Source organism: Leptopilina heterotoma, unplaced genomic scaffold, assembly GCF_015476425.1.
Source record: "Leptopilina heterotoma isolate Lh14 unplaced genomic scaffold, ASM1547642v1 Lhet_11, whole genome shotgun sequence".
Classification (NCBI taxonomy): Eukaryota; Metazoa; Arthropoda; class Insecta; order Hymenoptera; family Figitidae; genus Leptopilina; species Leptopilina heterotoma.
In genome coordinates, this window is record NW_025110829.1 from 3,244,583 (window position 1) to 3,270,227 (window position 25,645).

Consider the following 25,645-nt stretch of genomic DNA (forward strand, 5'->3'; position numbering starts at 1 on the left):
TTACTAATTTTGTAATGGTTGATTGTTTATTTTATATGATACATTATCAGTCAACTGGTTGATTTACTATACATCTACGAAGAATTTTTTTTCAGTTTTTCCATCCCTTAAAACAGTAGTATACTTGAAATAACTTGTTTCTTAAACCTCGCTTAACTACAGTGGTGTTTACATTTACCCCGAATTTTAGGAAAATTTCAAAATCTCGGGGTAAATGTAAACAGTCAGTTTTAGGCGATTCAGGTGCATCAATATTTTTTTGAACCTCATAAAATTTTTCTAGGGAACTCTAGTAACAAGTTCATGCAAAGAAAATCCGTCCGTTTTACCTTTTAACAAAAAAAACTAATGTTTTTGGTGAAAAATAGATATTCCGTTTACATTTACCCCAATTGACCCTATTAAGTAATAAAATATAATTTATAATTTTTTAATGAAATTTAAATATTAATTTCCATCAGTCTAATTAATAAAATCAAATATTCAAACCAGTATTAAAATTATTTTTTAGAATTAACAGAATCTGCGAACTATAGTTTTTAATCAAGTTTTTTAAAAATAAATTTATTCAAATTTTCACTAAAGTGTTCACTTTCTTATTTATAAATACAATAATAACATATTCCGCGCATTGTTATTGTGATTATTCTAAAAATTTATAAAAATATAATTGATTGAAAATATGGTGGAATCAGGTTGCTCTTAATAATTTATAACTTGTAAACTCGACTTTCTCTCTATTATTCTGTTATTACTTTAGAATTTCAAACTTTAATGCCGATTATTCCAATAGAATGTCAGGAACAATATTTATTTCTTGAAAATGTCTATTATTCTTTTGTTATATTATTTTAGAATTCTAATTTAAAATGCTAATCAAGCCCCAGATTCAGATGGACTTGAATTTTATTTTTATGGGTCAGTCCACACAAGAAATATTAGATTTCTTCGAGTCATCTTCCGATTTTAATAAATCTTCGCAAAAATATATTTCATCATATTAGAAGTGAGTTATATTTGTATTTTAAAAATGTTTTCGGTGAAACTCTACGCTTTTTAGAATTTTCAAAATCTCTCCACGAATATAATGTTAATAACGTTTAAATAAAAAAATAGTTTTTTGAATGAATTATTTATTAATTACTTATTTCACAGAAATTAATAAATAAATTTAAAAAATACTACCTCTGTCAGTTTTGAACAATTAATTACATTTTTAAATATTAAAATTATGATTGAAAAATTTTACAATCATACAGCCACGAATTGACTTTTTAAGATGCAAAAAAATCGTTTTAGTCGATTCAAAGTTGATTTTATTCCGGATAGTCACAAAAATTTTATTTTTTAAATTTAAATTTAAATTTCAACAAAATTTACAACTGTTTGACACTTTTAAAAATTAATTACATTCTTTTGGAAATTTAATTATCTTCAAAAAATTTTAATTAAAATATTTCAAAAGCTTAATTTTTTCAGAATTTGTGAATTCAATTATCCAAAACTTTAATAATTTTTTTAAATAAATATTTTAATCTTTATACATTTTCCATATGAGTTCAACTTTTATTTAAAAGTTTCAATTTCAAACATTCAGAAATTTTAATACTTCTAAAAAATAAAATTTAATTCATTCCAAAATTTAACAATTTTGAGTAAATTCTGAGAATTCAATTTGTCAAAAAAAGAGAAAGTTCACTTAAAATAGGTATAAAATTTAATTATTCTCAATTTAATTTTGCAAAATTTAAATTATTTGAAAATTTTTCAAAAAACTAAGTTTATAATTTTTATAAAAATTATTTAAAATTCAAATCTGTAAAATTTGTATTTGAATTAATTGAAATTTAATTTGAAATTTGAATTTTTTTTTATTAAATAAAATATTAAATAAAAAATAATTTTAAATTTTTGATAAATTTTATTTTGATTTATTTATTTATAAATCATATTTTATTTTCTAATATTCATTTATTTTTTTAAATTTTTAACTAAAATACTTCTCTAAATCTATTATTTTTAATAATTTTCAAAAAGTTCTTTGAGAATTGAATTATTCAAAATAGAAAAAGAAATTTCATTTAAAATACAATTTAAAACATTTTTAACTTAAATTCTCTTCAAAATTTTAATAACTTTCAGAAGGTTCCTTGAGAATTGAATTATTCAAAAAAAAAGAAAAAAGAAAATTAATGTTCACTTGAAATACAACTTAAAATTAAATTTCAAAATTTCACAAGCATTAATAAAAAAGTATTTACTTTTTTTAAGGATTTAATGTTTTTTTTAATTAAAAACTAATCTTTTAACTTCTAGAAATAAAAATAAAACAAAAATAAATTTCTTTCCTTGTTCTCGCAATTTCTTTGATCTTTACCTCACATTTCACTTTTCGTTGAAGTTGAAAAAAAACCAGTCACTGAAATTCGTAGATTTGCGTCAAATTTGAGTAAATAATGTACAATTCTTGAGAAAAAATAATATTCGAGTCACTGAAAGGACGATGACTGATGATTCATCAATTACATAAGTAGCCGTCGATCCTCAATTTCTTCGCTCGATAAAATCAGATGAAGATCTAGAATATATAATTGAGTTGAAGTTTATAATAGAATAAAAAATGAAGTACAAAAAGTAAAGAAGAAGATTGGTTACTTTCTCGCATGGCAACTGAAAAATACATATAATATCTTAAGCGAAATACCGGATTTTTAGCGTGAACAATTCTAAGAAAATCTGCGCCTAATGATGCGACTGAAATATTGAAACAACATCAAATAAAATCAGTCTCAAAAGGATATCGAAGAAATTTATTTTATTTTTTCTTAGATAATATTAAGGAATATCCAAAAATTAATTACTTTCATATTTTCAATTTTACACACAAAATTTTATGAAATTTTATTATTTTCAATAAAATTGCGAATTCAAAATTTTTTTCGATTGGAAATTTGAATTTTTATTTATTGAAAAACAATATTTTTTTTTCTTTTTTACTGACAACAATTTTTTTGTATTTTTTATTATGCACTGAGAAAAATTATTGATTCAAATAAACGATTCGAAGAGGCAATTATCAAACAAAAAATATTTATTTATATCAAATAAATTTATTTAAGTCAATTTAATGATATTTGTTTCAAATAATAAAATTATTGGTCCAAATAAACTTTATTTGATTAAAACAAAAGTTATTTGATGCAAGTAAATTTTTGTTGTTGAAATTTTGAAAACTTAAAAAGGTTTTTTTTCTATAATCTGGGAATTTGTCTATCAACTGTTGGATTAGATCTAAATAAATAAATATTTAAGTAGTAGAATTTATCACTCGGTAAAAGATAATATTAATTGTCAATTGCCTTTTTAATTTATTAATCCTCCAAGTCAAATATTATTTGACTTGGAGGATTGATAAATTTCTTGACATTTAAAATAAATATTTAGTTGGAAATAGACAAATAATCGATTATTCGAAGCAAATACATTTTTTTAGTCTATTGTTTATAATATAAATGCACTATTGTCAATAATATTGCAAATTATAAATTTTTACTAAAAACAATATTTTTCCTAGTAGAAAAATGTTATCAAAAGTTTTAACGAATTTCTCAAGTTAAAAAAGTTGAAATTTGTCGAAATTGCATTTTCGGTGAAACACATTGCATTAATGTATGTTTTCAAACTTTGTTACGAAATCGCATCTATGTTTATACACCTAAAGTTGATAGAACCAGTTTGTCCCTGACCGAATTCCAAATCATATTCACTTGGTACGTGATGATTTCATCCTTTTCAGGGTTACGAGGAAGAGATGTTTTTATTCCCTTTTACAGATTTAATTATTGGCATCTTTAAATGCTTAAATAGAATTTTCAGTTCAATTTTTTATCGTGGGAATATCCATTCTCGTCACGATAAAACATGAAAGAAGTAAAGAGTTACCAGAGAGAAAGAAACTATGTATACGGAAAATTTATTGTTTCACGTATAAAGCAAATTTTTGAAACGAAATAAAAATCAAAATTACCATCATTACAATTATTATTATTGTTATTACGATTGTTACTTTCTCATCATTTTGCATTTTAATTGTTTCAAGTTATTATTGTTGTAAAATAATATATATGATTCATAAGTTCTCATTGTTCAAATGAACGAAATCTTTTGTTTATATTTCATATGTTTTTCAAAATTGCTGATTACTATTCAAACTAAAAATGTAAATTAAATATTAATTGATAATAATAAAATAATAATTAATAATATTAACAAATAATCATTTTAATAATAATAATAATAATAAAATGATAAAAAATAATGAATAAATAAAAATTTGTAAATAACTGCTATAAAAATTAAGAATAATGTAAATTAAACATTTCGATACTGCAAAATTTTTTTTAAATGACCTAAAATTACAGACTTTGAAAAAGAAATAAATAAATTTTGTTCAATTGAATATTCAGAACTTTAAGATCTGAATTATAATCCTGTCTAATTTTGTAAATAAATAAATTATTTAACATTAATTAATTAATTAATTAACATTTAACATTTAATTATTTAACAACTTTATTTTAATATTTTACGATTTATAATAAAATTCGAAATTGAAGAAATAAAGAAAGTTCTAGAAATTTGAAAATAATGTGATTTTTGTAATTTTTAATATTCATTTATCTTTATTTTATTAATAATTTTAAAAATAATAAAAAAGGTTGCCATAAAAATTATATTTTGTTTTCTTCTTACTGTTCCTTGATATTCAGACAGAATTAGAACTTTTCCCCTGATCTTTATAAAAAAAACTTTGAAATAAAAAAAAATTAAAATTAAAAATTAGGTATGAAAAAAGAAAATTTTTACAAACAAAAAGTTGGTTCAGAACTTTAAGAGTGTTTACCTATATGTTTTAGAAATTTGAATAGAATTTTAGAAAAGTTTAATTACTTCAGAATTTTTCAATTCCTTGTTTATAAAAATTAAACTATAGGTATCTCTAAAAAATGAAACTAAAATATTTCAAAATTTTGAAGAAAATTTTTCGAAACTTCAATTTTTTCTTCAAATCTCACATTTATTTTTTTTAAATTAACTAATTAATGATAATTGTAATTTTTTTGAAAATAAATTATTGTATATTGAATTTTGACTCTTAAATGCTGATTTTTTACACTAAAAAACATAGGAATGCATTCGATTCCGACTCTTTGTGAAATTTAATTATTTAATAATTTTTAAATTAAAATTTTTTGAGAAATCAATTTTTAATTAATTTAAGAAGAATGAAATATTTATTGGTTTTGTATTTCTTCAGTACTTCTGATACAATTTCCTGAGATTTCCCTGATTTTCCCAACTTGTGGCAACCCTGAATATAATTTTTATAATTTATAATATTTATTATTTTTTAAGAAAAAACATTTTTAACTATATTTTTTATTAATTTTTATTTTAAACACTGTATATCAAGAAAATATTTTAAATATTCCATAAAATTATTTTCATGGTATAATTTTTTTGTGAGGAATTTAATGGTCATAAAATAAAATAGAAAAGAAAATATTTTGACACTTTTTGTATTTTTATTTTTCCTAAAAATTGGTAGATTTTTAAATCCATGCGAAATTTTGTAGAAAATAATTATGTTTTTGAATCCACAAAAAAATTGTCCATTAAAAAAATTTGATTTGTGCAACACCTGTAAGGAAAGTAATACTTTGCATGCCTGTAAAGTAGGCGCAAAACAGTACTTTGCTGCACTAGTGCGGCAAAGAGCTTACTTTGCTACACTAGTGCGGTAAAGTGCTCACTTTGCTGCACTAGTGCGGCAAAGTTCTTAAACTTTGGGTTTTTTTGGTGATATACATAGGTATTTGTTTTCTATTTGTAGAATACCTGTCTTTTACAGTAATATACGCGTAGAAAACCACGTATATTACGTGCGGTAACATACGTTCCAAACCCTGCTAAACAGTACGTATGTTGGCGTCAACTAGCGTTTCCAAACAGCTTTTTTTATCAAAACCAAAAGGTGTTGCACAAAGTACTGTGTGCAACACGTACGAAAGAAGATTTTCCGACTTCGTGCAAATTTCTGCCCTCGCTTCGCTCGGGACAGCAAACTTTGCACTCGTCGGAAAACAGCTTCTTTCTGTACTTGTTGCAGTGTTGCACAATATACTATTTTACTATTGTTGAATGAAACTGAAATTACCAACGTTTTTGTTGACACACAGTTTTAAAAAAATTTACCAATTTTTAGGAAAAATAAAAATTCAAAACGAGTCAAAATATTTTTTGATCTATTTTATTTGATAGCTATTGGATTCTTCACAAAAATACCATAAAAATAATTTTATGGAATATTTAAAATATTTTGGTGATATAGTTAAGAATATCGGTGTACCTCATCGTATATTTTATATAAAAATATAATCTGCAATTTCATACTTGTAATTTTTATTTTCTAGTAATTTTATTAAAAATTTGAAAATAATAATAAATTACGGTAATAATATATTTTTTCCAAAAAAGACACATTTTGCTACTATTTTTTTTTAGAAACAGGGTTGCCACAGCAATTTTTTGTGTCAAATTTTGACTTTTTCCCAGACCCTAAAGAATTTACTGATGGTTTTAATATTCAATTATTATCTAAAATTTTAACTGACATTCACTTTTAAATCAATTTTTATTAGAAAATTCTATGAGAAGTCAATTATTTAAATATAAAAATAAATTGATTACTTTTTATAATTATATAAAAATTATAAGAATTCAATTGAATTCTCATAAAGAATTGTATCAACAAATTGTGAAATTTTTATTATTTATGAAAATAATTAAATGTTTGCGTATAGAATTACATCAATTTTTTTTAGTTTTTAACTGAAATTCTTCTATAAATCCATTATTTTTGGTAATTAATTAAATATATATTACAAAATTTAATTAATTTACGAAGAATTAAAATTATTAAAAGTTTTCAAAATTTTAAGATTTTTTAATTAAATTCATTAAAAACTGAAATTTTATAAAATTTCAAATTGCAACCTTTTGAAGTTCATCTATTTATGAAAATTGTAGACGCAACTCTTTTAAAATTAAATTAATTTTGAAATATTCAAATAAAATTATTCATTACATAATTTTTAAGATTATGATATGAATATGATATAATTTAGAATTTTCTTATGAATTCTAAAAATTTAGTCTTTTCCAGTACTTTTGATAAAAATCCCTAATTTCCCTGATCAATTCTACTTTCCCAGACTTTTCCCTGATTTTCCTGACTTAGGGCAACCCTGAGAAGGTATAAGAATTAAAAAAATAAATACAAAAAACAATACTAGCAATATTTTTCTCTTGACAGTAACAAAATGTGTGCAAATTATTGCAAAATTATTCCAAGCATTGATTTAGTTATCGATATTATAAAAGTTTCCATAAATGACAACGTGTTTATTATGATATATTTAAAGATAATGGAGCGCAGCGGCGGGAAATATTAAATTTGACATTCACCTCGTGCATGTCTGTCACTTGTAAGCGTATTGGTGCTCAGAATATTCTCGATGATTCTCGAAGAACTACACACATCCCACCATTCGTTCGCACGTGTGTTCAGTAACGTACTATTTATTTACAATTTACTTTTCTCCCTTTTCTCCAAGAAATTATCAAAAATAAATAATTTTTTAAAACTTCTATAATTACTAATATTAACAACCACGATAATTATACAAACCCTGTAAAAATTTATTCAGTTTCTTTGTTTACCAATTACATATTTACAAACAACGACGAATAGAAACTTAAACTCTTGTACAAATAGAGAATAAAAAGTGTAAAAATAAGTCTAAATTGCCGTAGTACGTAGAGAAAACCCATTTCCCCCCCTAATATTCAGGAAGACTAATTTTTGATAATACAAAAATCGAAAAGTAATCAGGTCATCTATGGATTTAATATAGTAAACAGAAAACTTCCCCAAAAAATTCATTAACAATGTAGGAAAAACAATATTTTAAAAGAGTAAATTTTAAAAATTAAGAAACAATTTTGAGATTTTTAAGATTAAATAATGGCCAAGTAAGGATTAGGTCTGAAGAAAAAAAATCGTGTAAGAAGAAGAAAATTGTGAAAATATTTTTCACCTTTGTTATGCTTTCGAAAGGAGGTGTTTTTTAAAGTCCCTCGTTTTTAAAACTTCTTCTACGCGCCTGTAACTCAGTTCACTAACACAGAAGAAGAAATCTCGCCCACAACCAGCCACTACATTCTTCATGAACCTGTGCGTACAGAATCCCAACTCCTTTGATCCCCCACTTCCACTTGCTCTCGCTGTGCAGGTTTGAACACGTTTAGTGCACGCTGGTTCTCGAGATTAGTCACCACGTCTTTAACAATATAGTCTGCAGGTGAACTTTGAGGATAAAACACAAGATTGAAAGAGAGAAAAACACCCTTTCTCATCAAAAAATAATATTTTTCAATCGCGAATGTTTAAGTTTCGCAGAAAAGTGATTGTTTATTCCCTTTGGTGCCCTTAATATTTATCATTCTACGTGCCTTTCAAATATTATCATAATATAAATGTTAAGTGTGATCTCCGGTGCCTTTTTCATCAAGACTGAAAAAATGGTAAGTTGAAAATTTGTCAATGATTCACCGGTTCAATAATCTTTCACAAGGTCATATCGAACTTTCGCGAAAACGATTTCTGTACCTATATATTAAATATGTAACTTTTCTTTTCAATATATGAAATCGAGGTACCATTGCTCTCTGGAGAGCGATGCTCTTGCGCTTAGTCATCATCGTTTCGATTCTTCAGAATTCACACTTGACTAATACATTATCGAAAAAAAGACCGTAGACATTTATAATTGAGGCACGGTGATATTTATTCTTTATTTTTGCAATTTAATCAACTTCCGAGAAATATTTCGATTCTTCGGAGTAATTTGAGATGGATTTTGCGTGCACCAACTTGTAGAGACTTGCATAAAACTTTTGTGTTTTCGCGCTTGTCTTCGTCGTCTATATTGGTACCCCCTCTGTTCTGCATTTTACTCCAAAAACTCTTCAGTATCTGAAAATGAAACATTTTTTTATTTCTCCCGTACGTGAAAGTGAAGTCTAGTGAATTTTATTAATATATAATAATTATTAGCAATTAGCATCAAATAGAAAATTATTAAAAATAGTTATACGACTCTTTGGAAAAAAATATTTTTTGCAAAAATAATTTCTACAAAAACATCTTTTTCAAAATCCTACAGGAATAATTTCTACAAAAATGATTTTTAGATTATTTTTACAAAAATAATTTCTGTAAAAACAATTTTTACAAAAATTATTCCTACAAGAAAATTTTTTACAAAAATGATTCCTACAAGAATAATTTGTACAAAAATTATTTTTGCAAACACGGCATATTTTTATCCCAATTTATAAAATTTATTTAAAAAAATATTGTCTTTTTGGCAAAGTAAAATAATTTTCGCAGACAAAATATTTCTTTTTTATTTCAGATTACTAATTGTTTATTTATCATTTACACGGTAGGATGAATCAGAATAAAAGAAAAAAGATTGATATCAAGTGAAAAGTTATTTATAAGGTCTTTTTCCTTCAATCAGAGTGAGAATCTTTTGTGCAATGATAGACATCTGCAAGCTTGACGTTGATGATGCAATATTGAGACCAAATGTGCGTATCGAATAAACATATCGCAAAAATGTGGATTTTTAACAATAAAATTTCAATTAATTATTAACAGTTCTTAACAATTGTTAACAATAGTTAATAATTAATTGAAATTTCGAAAAATATTTAAAAACTGAAATAGAAAATTGCATTATTTGATAACTAAATGAATCTAATTCTCCCGCAATTTTCTGAAGTCTTTCTTTTGTTTGTCATATGTAATCTTCTTTGTTCTCTTTGTTATATTAAATCATAAATTTTCTTTTAATTTTTTTTTACCTTAAACTCAAATTGTGAGTCATATAAAACGAGATAGTGAGAGATCTGTTTTCAAAATTTTCTTGTTGTTATCAATTGTGTGGGTCTTCCAATATCATCAAGGTCAAGTACAGAATATATGAAATAGAAAGTTTCGAATCCTTATTGAATTTATTTGATGATTAATTTGTTTTTTTTTCTAATATAATTATATCGTTTTGTATTCAATTGAAGTAAATTTCAATTAATTGATTTGTATTTATTATTTATTTCATCCGTTTATTATTTTCTTTTTTTTAGAAAACAAATTAACTAAAATATTGTTTCTTTTTGTTTACAGGCACCTTTTGGATATTTTAGTATCATTTTATTCTTATTGGTAAGTTAGATTTAATTTTATTACTTACAATGTTTATTTACATAATTTTATTATTGTAATTTTAAAATATGTATATTTGATAATTTTGCATTACATCTAGAGGTGGATAATTTATTTTTTTGATTTGAAAACAATTTTGACGATTGACACGATTTTTAAACCATAAATTTATTTTTATAATCTATTTATATTTTTTACATGATTTTCATAATTCAGGAAAAATTTTAATTTTTTGTATTTGTTCATAAAAATAATTTCCTTCGACATTTCTAATTTTTCCAAAAAATAAAAAAAGATAAAAAAAAATTAAAAGTTATAACTTCGAAAAGTGTCTTTTCGTCAAATCTCTTTTAGATGCTTTTAAAAGATTTTTAAATCTTGTTAAAAATTTTATTCTGTGATTTTTAATTTAATTTTTCGTTTAATTTATTTTTTTTAGAGTTTTTTTATTTAGAATTTATTTATTTATTTAATATTTTAATTTTACGTATTTTAATTCTATTTATTTATTTATTTTATTTATTTATAATAATCAAAGAATTAAATCAATCAAAAAAATGTTATGTTTTGAATAAAAATAAACAAAGAAACATTTAATAAATATTTTACATTTTAATTTTTTACTTTATAATTTAGTTTTTATATTTCACAAATTTATTTGTTCAAAAAAAATTTTTAATTTCTTTGTTGAGTAGAAAAGTTCCTCTCAGTAATATTTTATTATTCAAACGAATATAAAAGCCACCTCTACGAATTATGTTTTTGCATTTTATCAAGAATTGATTTGAAGGTCCATCAAAAAGTGATGCGTCAACATTTATAATTATTATCCCAAATTTTACCGAATATCCCATATAAAAAATATATTATGTGAGTATTTTTAAAACATTTTTTTCCTATTTATTTGATATTTTACAAATAAACTAAAATATTCTGTATTTACCTAAAAATTTTACTTTTCAGTGTGCTTTTCTTTACAGTAGAAAATAATTAAAAGCGATTAAAATAAAAAAGTATTTATGTGATTCACTATAAATAAGTAAAAAAAAACATAAATATTTTTACTGTCGCTTCAAAGATTTAGATTTAATAGAGATGTTTAAACCACATTTTGACAAAAAATTTTTGACGATTGAAATTAAAAATTTTCAAATTAAATTTTCCATTGTAGAAGAAATTTTTTCCGCGTGTCAAAATTTTTTCCCGTTTAGTTTTTCGGAATAAAGAATATTAAATTTCGCTAAAGGAAAATTTTAAAACTATAGTCGATGTGGATTATTCATCGAACTTATTGGGTGGTATTCTATTTAACCGAAAGTTGAAATATTTTTTGCGATTCATATTTCAATAAATGATAACCATTGCACAAGTGAAGATTGAAATACGACACTCACGAAGAGTTTTTTAAAAAAATTCTGTCAATTCTTTTTTTGCAAAAAGAACATGTTATTTATTATTCTAGGAATTACAATTAAAAATTCTTTTTCGTTTGTCGACTTTTAATCTTTGTACACTTTTACTATATAAATAAACACGGAGAGAAAATTCTAAATCCTCTTTTTTTATATTTTATTCACATCAAATATCTCGTATCTTTTTTATTGTCGTATTTTTTATTCAAAATACAATTTTGCTCTTATCGCGAAAAATGATCATCACATAAATAATCTCGCGAATATATGTCTTTACAAATGTATCACTATTATTGTTTAAAATTTTTCTCCGTGACTGCATGATTAACTTCAGTGATGGGCACATTATGCTTTTTAATAATTAACATGATAAAACTAAAATCAATTGGCTTCTAAAAAATAATGAGTTAAAATTAATAAAAATTAATTAATTTTATTGTACATTTAATTAAATATTAAATTTAATATTTAATTTTATTTGAAATTAATTTGATATTTTTCAAGTTAAATTCAACATAATGTGTTCTTTACGTTTTCTTATTTATAGTAGAAAATTAAAATTTTAAACCGACATTAGTTTTAATTTTGCACTACACTGTTAAGTTTAATTAATAAATTTGATTACTTAAAATAATAAATTAAACAAAATAATAAATAAAGTTTAATTCTAATTTATTTAAATATTTTTCGATCAAATCGACTGCATATTAAAAATGACCCTACAGTTCTGAACATTCAATTGAACGAAATTTATTTATTTCTTCTTCAAATTGAGTTTTTAATACAATAATTTTGCGCCACTTTAAACAAAATGAATAATAAAGTTTTTAAATACAATTTTTTAATTCTTATTACAGTCAGTCATTTATAGAAATATTTTTAATAAAAAATACTTCATTCATTTGAACATTCAAAACTTGTGGATCATTATAAAGACGAAAAATCTTAAAAACTTAAATTTATAAATTATTTTAATACAAAATCATAAAGAATTAATTAATAAAGCAATAATTGAAATATATAAAAAATTAAACTTTAATAAACTATACCGAGTGTTTCGAAAATAAATTGACAATTTGAATATTTCACACGATTTTTATTAATAAAATTAATTTTTTAATTTTGTTAATATATTTGCTGTGTGAATTTAATTAAATCATAAAAAAGTGATTAATATCCATTAACAGAGTCAGTGCATAGTTTCTTTTTTTTGTAAATATGTACTTTTAAGTTTACACTTGTATATGAAACGATTTTATCGCAATTAGGCGGAATATACTTTTCAGAATTTATTTAACATTTTAATTTAATATTTTATTTTTCATTAAAAAAATTACACCCAAAAACCTATTTGCATTGCACGCGTTTCATATAAAAAGTTAATTTAGGTTAATTGAAAAGTGAGATTTAATTTATGCTCGAACATTCTGTAAATAAACCGTTTATTGGTGAATTTACAGAAATTGCAAGAGAAAAAACCTCCAAAAAAAGTGTCTACACGAAAATTTTTTTACGAGAAATAAACATTCTGAAAAATATATTAACAAAAGTTCAAATTTTCTACCATTAAATAAGATTATATTATTATTTTTTAGTACCTGTCATTGACTAAACAATAGTTTTAGCGATAAATAATTATTATTAATAGATTTTACAGCTAAATTTAATAACATTCTTAATTATTTTTCAGAATTTTGTAAATTATAATGTAATTTGTAAATTATAAGAAAAAATAATTATTAATCGAAAAAATTTGGACAAACTTTTTTTAGAGGGATTTTTTTCCGCATATATGAATCATGAATGAAAATAAATGTGAAGTTTCGAAATTCGAGTTCAATATGGCATTTCATAACATTGTGGAACAATTTTTTACCTCACGCGTTGCTAGCAAAAAAATGTAAATATGTATCTATAATGAAAATTGACAATTTTTATCGGGAAATTTTTTTTTTGAATTATTAACACGAAATCAGGATAAACTTTCTTTTGTTCATTCTTCAGGTCTCGTGTTTTATCGGCGTTGATGGGTATACTGTAAAATTATTCAGAAAAAAAATAATATATCGATAAAGTCGAAACTTGACAATTATAATGTTTGTAGACAATATGATGTTTATAGTTAAGCGAAGGAGCACTGAAGGTGCTTATTCTAAGACGATTGATTTTTCCTCGTGTTTGTCATTAAATCATCAATTTGGAAGATTTGGCGAGAAAAAAGAAGGGTAAGGATAACACTTCTAAAATGGCAAATTACAAACTAACTCTCTTTTTTCTTAGTTTGTGTATTAAAAATAAATTTTATCAATTCGCTATCATTTTGTCAGAGATGAGCATATTTCAATTATATTGTTTTCTTTTTTTTCCATTTACTCAATCGCAAACAGACAAAAATCAATTACTTGGTTAAATAATATATAAGTTAAATTAGATATTTAAGTAAATTTAGTAAATGATAATTAATGAATAAGGAATAATTATTTAATCCTGCCGTAAATTTCGAAAAGAACTCGTTTCGAATTTTCAAAAATTTACCTTAGATACAAAGAAATGCAATTCTTTAATTACGATTTTAAATTGAAAATAAAAAAATTTATCTTGGCAATTTTTCGCATTATTTTTTATTGACAAGTTTTGATTTTCAATTTAAAAAATACTTAAACTGTTAAAAATGTTTTAAAATGTATTAATAATAACTCGATAATGCAGTTTAATTTTACGAAAAGAAAAAAAATATTTCTACTCGTCAATTTGAATTAATTAAAATTTCATTGATTGAAAATGAGGCTGAAAAGTTCGGAACGTATTTTAAAAACGTCAACGAAAAACTACTGGGACGATATATTTTATTTTGGCTTCAAACTCAAAATTAATTTCTAAACATTTTTAATTAATTTCTATCTCACTCAATCTAAATTCTAAATGGTTAAAACTTTCATTGATTAAAATCTTAATTGACTCTGAATTTAAATCGTCAAAATTTTTAATAATTTGAACTCTCTAATTCATATTGTTTTTAATTAATTTCAGTTTAATTTATAAAAATTCATCTAATTTGAATTTTAATTTATCCAAATTTTAAACAAAATGATTTTTATATTTTAATCAATTTATAATCCACAAATTTTTGACATTCAAATGAACAAAATATTTTGTGTTAAAAATATTTAACAAAAATTAGAAACTTAAATTTCACATTTCGAAAGATTATAATTAATTTTTTTTTGTTTTAAAATCCCATGAATTTTACTACATCCGATGTAAATTGCAGTAAAAAATTAGTAAAATTTACTTCTAACTTGATAAAATTTCCTTAAAAAATGGTAAAATTTACTATAAAAAATTTTTATTTCCAGAATAACTTTAAATATTTTTTAAGACAGTTTTTTTTTATAAAAACTAGAAAAATTTACTTCAAAAATAGTAAAATATACTCTGGAAATAAAAATTTTTGATAGATTGTACTGCGTTCGAGGAAAAATTGAATTATTTTTATAAAATAATTTACATTAAAATAGGAGAAAATGTATGATTTTTGGTGTTTCTGGAAATTTTATAAATTTAAGGGGTTAAAAAAGGGAAAAAGGAGAAAAAAAGGAAATTAGATCAAAAAAAGAGATTAACTGCGATCCCTGAAAACGTCCCGAACTTCAGCCTGATTGATTGAAAAGAAATTATTTCCATTCGGCGAAATTTAAATAAAATCCAAAAAGAGTCCTTTTTGAAACAAATTATAATTTAGTTAATAAAAGTTAATAAAAATTGTTTGAAAGAAATTCTTTCATTCATTAATTAATAATTTTACAATAAAAAGAAGAAATTTGAAAAATTTCTAGCCAATGTAAGTTTAGAAAATAAAATAAATACTTAATATATATATATATTTTTTTTAAATTCACATTATTTGATTTTTAACTAAGTTCATCTCTGCGAATAAAATTTTTAAAAAAATCTCATAAGAAACTAATTTGCCAATTTAATAATGTATCCCAGAAGGAAAAACAGTAGTTTTTAGACTCGTAGGTATAGAAAACTTTCTATTTTTATACAGAGAAAATTTTTGATTCATAGTCGATTGATCGTTTTAGAGATTTATAAATTCAGCAGAGCCATATAGTATACATAAATATTTTGTCGCAAAATTTAATTTATCATTGCTTTTCTAAAGTGCAACTCTAGATAATGTAATTTTGGAATATTTTCATTTTCATAAATCTCTGAAAGCAAAACAATATACATGTCTGCAAAAATTAATCTGATAATTTATAACATATTAATTCCGATAAATTTATTTTTTATAGTGTTTCCTCGATTTGCTTCTACAAAGTTATGCAATGAGCAGTATATTCATTTTTCGACTTTGCTTTTAACTTAATTTTTTAGCTAATCAGATTTATGAATTTCAATTTGAGATTCAATTTTTAAACGTAAATTGAAATTAATTTTCAGTTTGTCATGAACAAAAATTCATAAATCTTCAAATTTTTTTTATCGTGTTGTTGTCTAATTTGTTAAAAGAAAAAAAAATTGTTAAATGTGTGATTATGTTAAATTTGATGGGAGTAATTAGAACGCTAATGCTAATTTGTAAATTTACGACTTTTAGGCCTCAGCCAATGCAATATCAAGGTGCAATGATGACAGGGATTGTCCGGAAAAACAATATTGCTACGATGTTTCACATCGTTGCACAAATTACACGATATGCAGTAGATATAATCGATTGGAAGGTAAAGAAAGTGCTCGACACCCTTCAAATTGTGGGCCTTGCATTTCTGGATATGAGGCGGAAATATTGTCAACTGGGGAGCCAGCAGATGTTTGCTCAAAAACTGTCGTTGCTCAAAAAGAGGATGGTACGAATAAAATATTATACATTTATTCGAAAATTAAATATTATTTGAAAACAAAAAATTTGAAACGAAATTCTAAAATCAAAATTATTTTTCTGTTCAGAACCTGACAACACTAAAGCACTTTACACCTGGTTGTATTCATCGTTGATAATTATTGTAGTAGGAGCAATTTTGTTATTTACTTTTATGAAAAAACGTAAGTACAAAAGAAGATGATTTCTACCGACGAAATACAAACGAAATTAAATTAACATTTTCTAATTTTCCTTTTAGGTTGTAAAAAATTATTAGATATTCATATGAGGCAAGAAAATAGTTGGACAAACATGTGCAATTTCGGACCAAGTGCTCCACCACTTGAAACAGGTAAAATTTTTAAAACGTAATTTTAATATTAAACAACTTACAACAGTAAAAGAGATTTTTATAAATTCCATCTAATACTTAAAGTTTAAACTTTAAGTATTAATCGATTCAATTACTGGCCTCGGATATTATGACTTTTTCAACTATTTTCAAAAAATGCGACATTTTCGACTTATTTTCAAAAATTTCGACTCTTCTTTCAAATATTGCAACAAAATACCACATTTTTAGTATAGAATGCAACTTATTTCGATTTTTATAGTGCGAAAAATAACGATAGTCAAATTTTCCAAAAATTATTTTTGAATAATTTTTCTACTTAAATTTTCGAAATAAATATTAAAAAGATTTTGAACATGTAATTTATTAAAGTTTTTGAAAATCAACTGTTGAAAAATTTTAATTGTAAATTTTGAAAATAATTGAATTCTCAAAAATTTTAATGAAAAATCTTCAAATGTAAATTTAAATATGAAAATTAGCTTTCTAAAAATTGTATTAAAATATTTTTTAAAAATGTAATTCTTAGAATTTTTTCATTATAATTCTTTTAAATTTGATTATTTTCAATTACATATTTCAGAAAATTCAATTACATACAAAAAAATAATAACACTAAAATTTTTTAGAATTATTTTTAACATTTTGGAAAAACCAATCGTGCTCAAAATTTTTTATTAAAATTTTTCATAAAATTACATAATTAGTTGTTTTTTAAAATTATACAAAAATTTGAATTCCATGATTTTCGAAAAGTTACATAAATAATATTTTTAAAAAAAGTAATTCTTCAAAAAGTTGACTTTTTTGTATATTTTTCAAAAATTCAATTATTTGTAAAAGATGTTACAAAATTTCAATTGTTTGAAAATTTTTAAATTGTATATTGAAAAACTATTATCTTCCATAATTAATTTTTAAATACTTTTAAAAAATTAATTTTAAGAATTTCTTTATTATAATTTTTTTTTTGAAAATATTATTCTTTAATAACTTAAAAAAAAGCATGGAAAGTTACAGTTACAATTATTGTAAGAAATTGAAATTTTGTGTATAAATAATTGAATTCGCGAAGAACTTTTAGGAAACTTTTAAAAATAATTCATTTAGAGATGAAGTTTAGTTTAAAATTGTAAAAAATAATTGAATTTTGGAAGAGTTATAGTTGAAACTTTTAGAAATTATTAAATTGCAAAAGGTAAAAAGGTTTGAAATTGAAATTTTTTACATTTTATTTCCCATGGAAAAACAAATGAGTAATATTCAAACATTTATTTAACAAAATTATTCAAGTTTAAAATAATTGAATGTAGAAATTATTAAAGGCCAGGGAAATACAAAATAAAATTTTTGTGACAACACTAAATTAAATAAACGATTTTTTCGACTTTTCTTGCGCTTTAATGTCGACCCGAGGTCTGTAATTAATACAATTCGCATAATTAATCACTTTACTCTATTTTTCTCTAATTTAGTGAATATTTGTTCAGAGTTATTAACTTATTATTTTTCACTTTTCAGGGTCTTATAAAGAAGGATCACCACACTACACTGCCATTATGAACAATAATGACAAATATATGGATAAAAATAAATTAGTGGCTGCTACGCCTTTTCACAGTCCAGATTGGATTAAGACGAATCCTAATTATAATGAACCTCAGGAGATTCCAGAACAAGTTTTAACTCCAGAACCAATACCGCCAGAGGAGGACACTAATCCAAGTTCCTGGACTCCTGAGTAAGTAAAGATAACTTTTGGAGGTATATCACTTGCGGCAATTTCTAAAGTTTTCATTGAAGAAGTCACAAGTTTCAGTGTTTCAAAATTCATTAGGTCAAATTTCTATACATAAACAAATTCTATAAAGCAAACTTTATAATTAACATCATTTTCATATCAAAAAGTTTTCATTTTAACCGAATTTTCATTTAACTGAATTTTCACTAAATTAAATTTTCTTTTAACTCAATTTTCATTTTATTACATTTTTATTTAAAATGGAATTTTTATTAAACTGAATTTCCGTTTAATACAATACTTACCAAACAAAGTTTTTATTTAAATGAATTCTTAATTAACGGTATTTTCATTTACCAAATTTTACTTAACATTTTTAATTAATTGAATTCTTAATTAACAGGATTTTCATTTATCAAATTTTTCACTTAATTGAGTTTCTATGTTATTGAATTTTTTTTTTTATTAATAAAATTTTTATTCAATATAATTTTTATTTAGCTGAATTTTTATTTTCACAATTTTCCATTAATCAGAAATTTTATTTGAAAAGATTTTAAAAAACTAAAAAAAATAATAAAAATTAAAAATTAATGTAAAGTAAAATTGAATTTCATAATCCGTGTCAAAATATTTGTGTTCTGTAAATATTCTATGTAAAATTATCCACTGTAAAACAAAACTAATTCGAAATTTAAAATGTAAAAAATTTAAATGCAAAATTTAAAGTAATTAAAAATGGTGACAAACAAGAAAACAATAATTAGAGAATTAAAAATATTAAGTTTCGCTGCAATTCGGAATGGAAAAGCATAAAAAATACGAATTCAATTATTAATAAAAATTCTACTAAACAAAAATTGGATTAAATAAAATTTTTCGGGTAGCAATTAAACTATAAAAATAAAATTCGGGTTGATAATAGATTTATATATATAGGTAATGTAAAAATAAGTAAAATAAATAATAAAAAAACATAAAATCCAAATTTTATAGAACAAAACTTTCGTTAATAAAATAATGTAGGTACTTTATAAAGAATTATTTTATTAATAATTTTCAGGATAAAATGTTTGGACATTAAAAATTCTGTGAAGGAAAACTTTCATAGATTTGAGAATATGAAATAAAAAATTCTATTAATTTTAGAAGTTCTTTAAAATAAAAATCGTTTTAAGAAAAAAATCCAACTTCATAAAAAAATCGGATATTCTAATTTGAAACCTAATATTTTTTTCTCTTTTCAGGCAAACAGCCGAACTTGTACCTACACGACCATTCGCTCAATTTAATTCCGAAACAAGAGACAACGCAATGAATGCAGTTTTAGTTCAACGAAATTGTCCAACAGCAGTCTCAACGATCTCAGAATCAAATGATTCTACTTCCGAAACAACGGATTCACAAAGTAATTCCGATCATATTAGAGGACCAAATATTTTGATAAGTCAAAAAATCACAATGAATGTTAATGTTGTGAATGGAGATTATTGATTACCATTTATATATCATTATATATCGAATTCTTCAAATACCTAGTGAAAAATCATAGCCGGACGTATGATTATTTATATTATTATTGTTATTATCATCACATATTAACCGTTATGCATAAAATTATATATCAATGCATATAAAACTAATTAATGCATCAAAATTAAAAAAATGCATCATTTTTTGAATTTTTGATTGAGATGCATTTTATATTGTATTTATAATTTCCATATTGGAAATGTTTCACCCTCATCAAAATTTTGAATTCAAAATTTCTGTCCAACTTATTAAGATCATTTTCTTCATTGTTTAACAATTTTTTATATTTATTTTTATATTTTGTGCCATTATATCTATATTTCCCATACACATACACTCGTCGATTATATTTCTGTATACTTTCAATATTTATAATATTTAAACCAAACGAACGTGAGGAACGTTTGAAAGTCACAATAGATTTTTAAGATATTTCAATTGAAAACATTTATTTAATACTCTCCGGCATTATACTTAAGATGAGTATTGAAGTTTTTTTTGTGAAACATTAAAAACTTTCGACGGACAACAGTTTTGATGACATTTTCATTAAATTTTAGAAAATGATTCTCTCTCAAATTGAAATCTCATTTTTTAAAGACATAATTTTGTAGAAAATATTGTAAGAAGTTGATACGATTCTACGTTAAGTTCTTTATAATTTATAAGTTTCTTAAGTGAATGTTTATCAGTCAGGATAAAATGATTCTTGTTGATGTTTTTTTTAATGAATGTTTTACGTACACAGTTGTGTATGAATAAAAAGAGATAAAAATTAAAAAAAAACTCACGTTGTTTTATTGATGGGCTCGTTTTCATAGTTTACGGGAATTCCACTTCGTCCTTGTACCGACAATTTGACCTCGTCCTGACCTAATCTTTGTTCAAGACCCTTCCAGCTTCTTGCTTGTAGAAAATTGGCACCAGCTTTACCTATTGCCACTGTTCCGTCAGATTTACATGCTATTGTATTCATTTCTGATGAAGAAGGTTCATCTTGATTAGAGCCACGAATACCTCCGGATATCAATGAAATATCCGGTTCGTCTGATGCTTCAAAATTCACATAATTCATCCCACCAGGTAATATTTGATTAAAGTCCATACAATAGTTTTGCGAAAATTCTCGCGAACTATTGAAAGCTAAATCTACCTCGTAAGGTAACAACAGTGGCTTTAAAAAGTCTCTAGATTCGAATATTTCACTTTCCGGGCAAGCAATCACAACCAATGCGTCCATCTGAAATTGATAATTCATATCTTTTACAGGATTGCCACAAAAATTCAATTTTGTTTTTCCCTGACTTTTTCCTGATTTCCAGATAAAATTTTTACTTTTTCCATGACCCTAAAGAATATTATGATTCACTCTCAAAATTATTAGATACTCAAAAAAAAAATGTTGCATTACAATTATTTACGAATTTTTTTAATTGTAAAATTATTCAAAAACATCAATAACTTCTTTTTTAAATAAATATTTAATCATTATTATTTTTACATAGGAATTAAAAGAAAATTAATTCTACAGAGTTATTAGTTAAAAGTATGAAAAATTCATATTTTCGAAGATTTTAATTTGAAACCTTCTCAATTATTTTTAAAAATCCATGCTATAATGCTTTTAATGTTCAATTATTATCTAAAATTTTAAATTAAATTCATTTTTAAATCAATTTTTATTAGCAAATTCTACGAGAATTCAATTATTTAAATACAAAAATAAATAATTTATTGAATGTTTCTTAAAATTGAATTCTCATAAAGAATTTTATCAACAAATTACAAAATAATTACATTTTTCTAGGAATTCAATGAAAATTGTATTACATAATAATAATTGAAATTTTGCGATAAGTTTTATTATTTATCAAAATAATTGAATTCCTAAAAAGAATTTTATTATTTATGAAAATAATTGAATCCCCGTAAAAATTTTATTATTTATTATCTATGAATTGAAAATCATTGAATTCGGGGAAATTTTTGAAAATAATTAAAATCTTAAAAAGAAATTGAATAAAATTTTTGAAAACAATTGAATTCTTGTGAAATATTTATCAAAAAATTTTTGAAAATAAATGAATTCTCGCAAAGCATTTTATTATTTATGAAAATAATTGAATTCTTCCAAATAATATTATTAACAATAATTTACTTCTTGCCAAGAATTTTATTAAAATGTTTAAAAGTAATTGAATTTTATGAAGAATAATTTCTTTTTAGTTTTTAAAATAATCCTGTTTATTTATAATTGTAATTAAAAATTTCGTTATTAAATTTTATGAAAATTATTGATAGAAAATTAAATTTTTTTAAACTTTATTAGTTTTCATAAATAATTGAATTTTTTTGAAGAATTTCTTCAAAGTTCTTGAAAATATTGCAGTTATTTTTTAAATAATTTCAATTGAGAATTTTTAAAATAATTGAAATTTACAAAGAAATAAATCACAATTTTTTTAAATAATTGGATTTTTTAGAAAGTTTTATTGAAAATAAATATTAAATAATTGAATTCTTTCGAAAAATGTTATTAAAATTTTTTATAAATAATTGAATCCTTTCGTAAAATTTTTTTAAAATTATTTTGAAAATAATTTTATTCCTGTAAAATTTTTATTATTTATGAGAATTGAATTCTTTTGGAAAATTGTATTAATGATTAAAAATCATTGAATTAAGGAAAATTTTTTAAAATAATTGAAATTTTGACAAGAATTTTATTAAAATTTTTGAAAATAATTGTATTTCAGATAAGAATTTAATTATTTATAAAGATAATTGAAATTTTTACGAGAATTTGTTTAAATTGTTGAAAATAATTGAATTTTTTCAATTGTTTGTAACTTCTCTAAAATTCAATTCTTTTTAAAAGTGTTTTTAACTTAAATTCTTTTATAAATCCATTATTTTTAATAATTAATTAAATATATATCAATAAATTTGAACAATTATTCAAGAATAATTAAAATTTTTCAAAAATCAAAATTCCTAAAAATTTATAATTAAATTCATTAATAAAAAATTAATTTTCAAAAATTTAAGTTCTTTAAAATTTCTGATTAAATTCATTCAAAATTAAATTTTTATAAAATTTTAAATTAAAATCTTTTGAAATTCATCTACTTATGAAGATTGTAAACACAACTCTTTTGAAATCCAATTAATTTTGAAATATTTAAGTAAAATGATTCATTAAATAATTTATTTATTTTATGATAGTTGTTCAAGATTTAAGTTATTTAAAAAGGAATTTTTGTCAGAAATTGAAAAAATTGAAGGTTTTGTATTAGAATTCCTGGTAATTGCATGGTTTAAGAGTTAATCAAAAAATACACGAAAATTTAGAATTTTTTATGAATTCTTAAAATTTAATTTTTTCCAGTACTTTTAATAAAAATCCCTGACTCTTCCCTAAATTCTCTGACTTCCCTGACTTGAGGCAACCCTGTAAGAAAAAAATTTTTAATTGAAAAATAAACGCTAACAATACAATACCTCTGGAAAATTTGCAAGTTTTGGCGGATTTATTTTTCCAACGCATAATGTATATGTTTTCTTGTTGACTTTTCTCAGCGTACTTTTAAGAGAAGTAATTATATTTAAGTAATTTTTTATTCCTAATGTTGCAACCACAATTGCGACAATTTTTGCATCTTTAAGTTTTTCAACGAGAAATCTTCGTCGCTTTAACCAAGGAGTATTGAAAAATTCAAATTGTTTAATTCCACCACCATTGGAATAATACCAATTTTTCGCTGGAATTGTCATTGCCAAGTTAGCTAAAGTTTTTCTACTTGGTCCTAAGAAAAACATTTCATAATCTCCATTTTTACAGTCATTATGGAAACTTCGGCCTAAAATTATATCGTTTTCATCATCTTGTCGATCAGTATATTCTACATTTGAAATGCAATTCAGTTTTGTCAGGAGCAAATTTTTGAATTTTCCTTTAAGAGATTCGTAAATTTTTTCTGAAAAGAAAGAGATTCTATAGATACAAAATTTTTAATTGAAAGAAGGTTGTACATTTGCAAAAAGTAAAATTTACCAATTGCATGAGCGTAGGATACGTCGTAGAAAAATAATAAATCCTTGTTACGATCCTCAAAGAATCGATCGAATTCCTTGCAGAATTCTTGCACGTCAATTTCCTGTTTTGGTAAGACGTGATAAATAGGTAAACGTGTTGTGGGACTTAAGCAAGCATGTCCAAAGTGTATTATTCCATCGGCACCAACGTGTTGTGCGGTTACTTCGTCTATGCAGCAACTACCGTAGGATGTGTCACCTAAAATGTACACCTTTTGCCCTAAACCTTCTTCTAAATACGTTGCAATTGGAAACGAATCTTGCAAAAGACAGTCCGGTAACTGTAAACACACCTGCAAATAAACAAACAATTAAATACCTTCCTACTCCTGTTTTTTTTTAAGACACCCTTTACATTCTCTCTTTCTCTCGTAATTCGAATTCTAGTATTTTCTACTACCCTATAGACATCTGTACGATCTGTACGTGCAAGACCGCCTATCTTGAATGGCGGAGAAGTCACATTTTTTATGGTTTTTCTATTCTAAATAATCGACAGAAAATTGTATTTCATTTTCAATAAAATTAAACAATTGAAAATATTAAAAAAAATAGCAGAAATTAATAAATTTTATAATTTATCTTTATAAACAATAAACATACCCTTTCAAGTTTTTGTTTCTGAATCCAGGTAATACATTTTTGCAAATCATATTTCTCGGGCACGAGTTCATCTGGTGTTATTTCAATGTCACCCTCAACATCAACAGTTCTTTCTAATGTTGCCGATTCATTGCTACTGAAAGCTAAAGCTGTCATTTTAAACTTTTCTCACAATTTTTTGAAATTCGTTTCTTTCGAATTTTTTTTTCAAAACCATGTGACAAATGTGCACATGTGCAAATTATGACGCTTCTCCATAAACATCGATCAATCGAGAAAGAGGAATTTTGAGGTTATATCAGTTAATGGAAAATCTTGTAACTCTTCACGGGGTTGTAAAACCCACACATACCCAACTGAAGATTTAAAAAAAATATTTTCATTTTTTACCAAAAATTTAAACTATCTTTTCTATTTGTAAACTGATTTTTTACAATTTTCAAAATTTGTTTTTAACTTCTCATTTTTCAAATTATAACCAATTATAACATTCTTTCAACGATTTGAAAATTGAAAGATTTGAAATTACGACAAAAAACAAAATGTCCGACACCAGGAGCGTATATAATCTTTCACTATTACATGATTATAAAAAAAAATTTTAAATATAAAAATCATAAAAATTAATAAATATTTATTTAGTGATATGTTAAATATTTCATAGTATTTCATTTACAATATTTTTTTT

The 25,645-nt window shown here is 23.2% G+C and overlaps 2 protein-coding genes across 4 annotated transcripts; one reads left to right on the plus strand and one right to left on the minus strand.

Moving 5' to 3' along the window:
* Positions 1-7,740: 7,740 nt before the first annotated feature.
* On the minus strand, positions 7,741-25,258 carry LOC122504198 (2-(3-amino-3-carboxypropyl)histidine synthase subunit 2). The gene is made up of 5 exons (XM_043615139.1): positions 24,958-25,258; positions 24,314-24,647; positions 23,761-24,236; positions 21,051-21,499; positions 7,741-9,097 (listed from the first exon to the last, which is right to left on the minus strand). Exons 1-5 carry the CDS (start codon positions 25,111-25,113, stop codon positions 9,091-9,093), a joined length of 1,422 nt encoding a protein of 473 aa, XP_043471074.1. The 5' UTR covers positions 25,114-25,258; the 3' UTR covers positions 7,741-9,090.
* Positions 8,507-21,034, plus strand: LOC122504204. Of its 3 annotated transcripts, none has more exons than XM_043615160.1 (7): positions 8,507-8,646; positions 10,313-10,351; positions 16,370-16,619; positions 16,720-16,815; positions 16,893-16,985; positions 18,507-18,726; positions 19,974-21,034. In XM_043615160.1, exons 1-7 carry the CDS (start codon positions 8,599-8,601, stop codon positions 20,218-20,220), a joined length of 993 nt encoding a protein of 330 aa, XP_043471095.1. In that variant the 5' UTR covers positions 8,507-8,598; the 3' UTR covers positions 20,221-21,034. The 3 variants fall into 3 exon arrangements, with proteins under 3 accessions (XP_043471095.1, XP_043471104.1, XP_043471085.1); XM_043615169.1 differs by lacking the exon at positions 8,507-8,646 and adding an exon at positions 9,038-9,127; XM_043615150.1 differs by lacking the exon at positions 8,507-8,646 and adding an exon at positions 9,632-9,717.
* Positions 25,259-25,645: the final 387 nt, after the last annotated feature.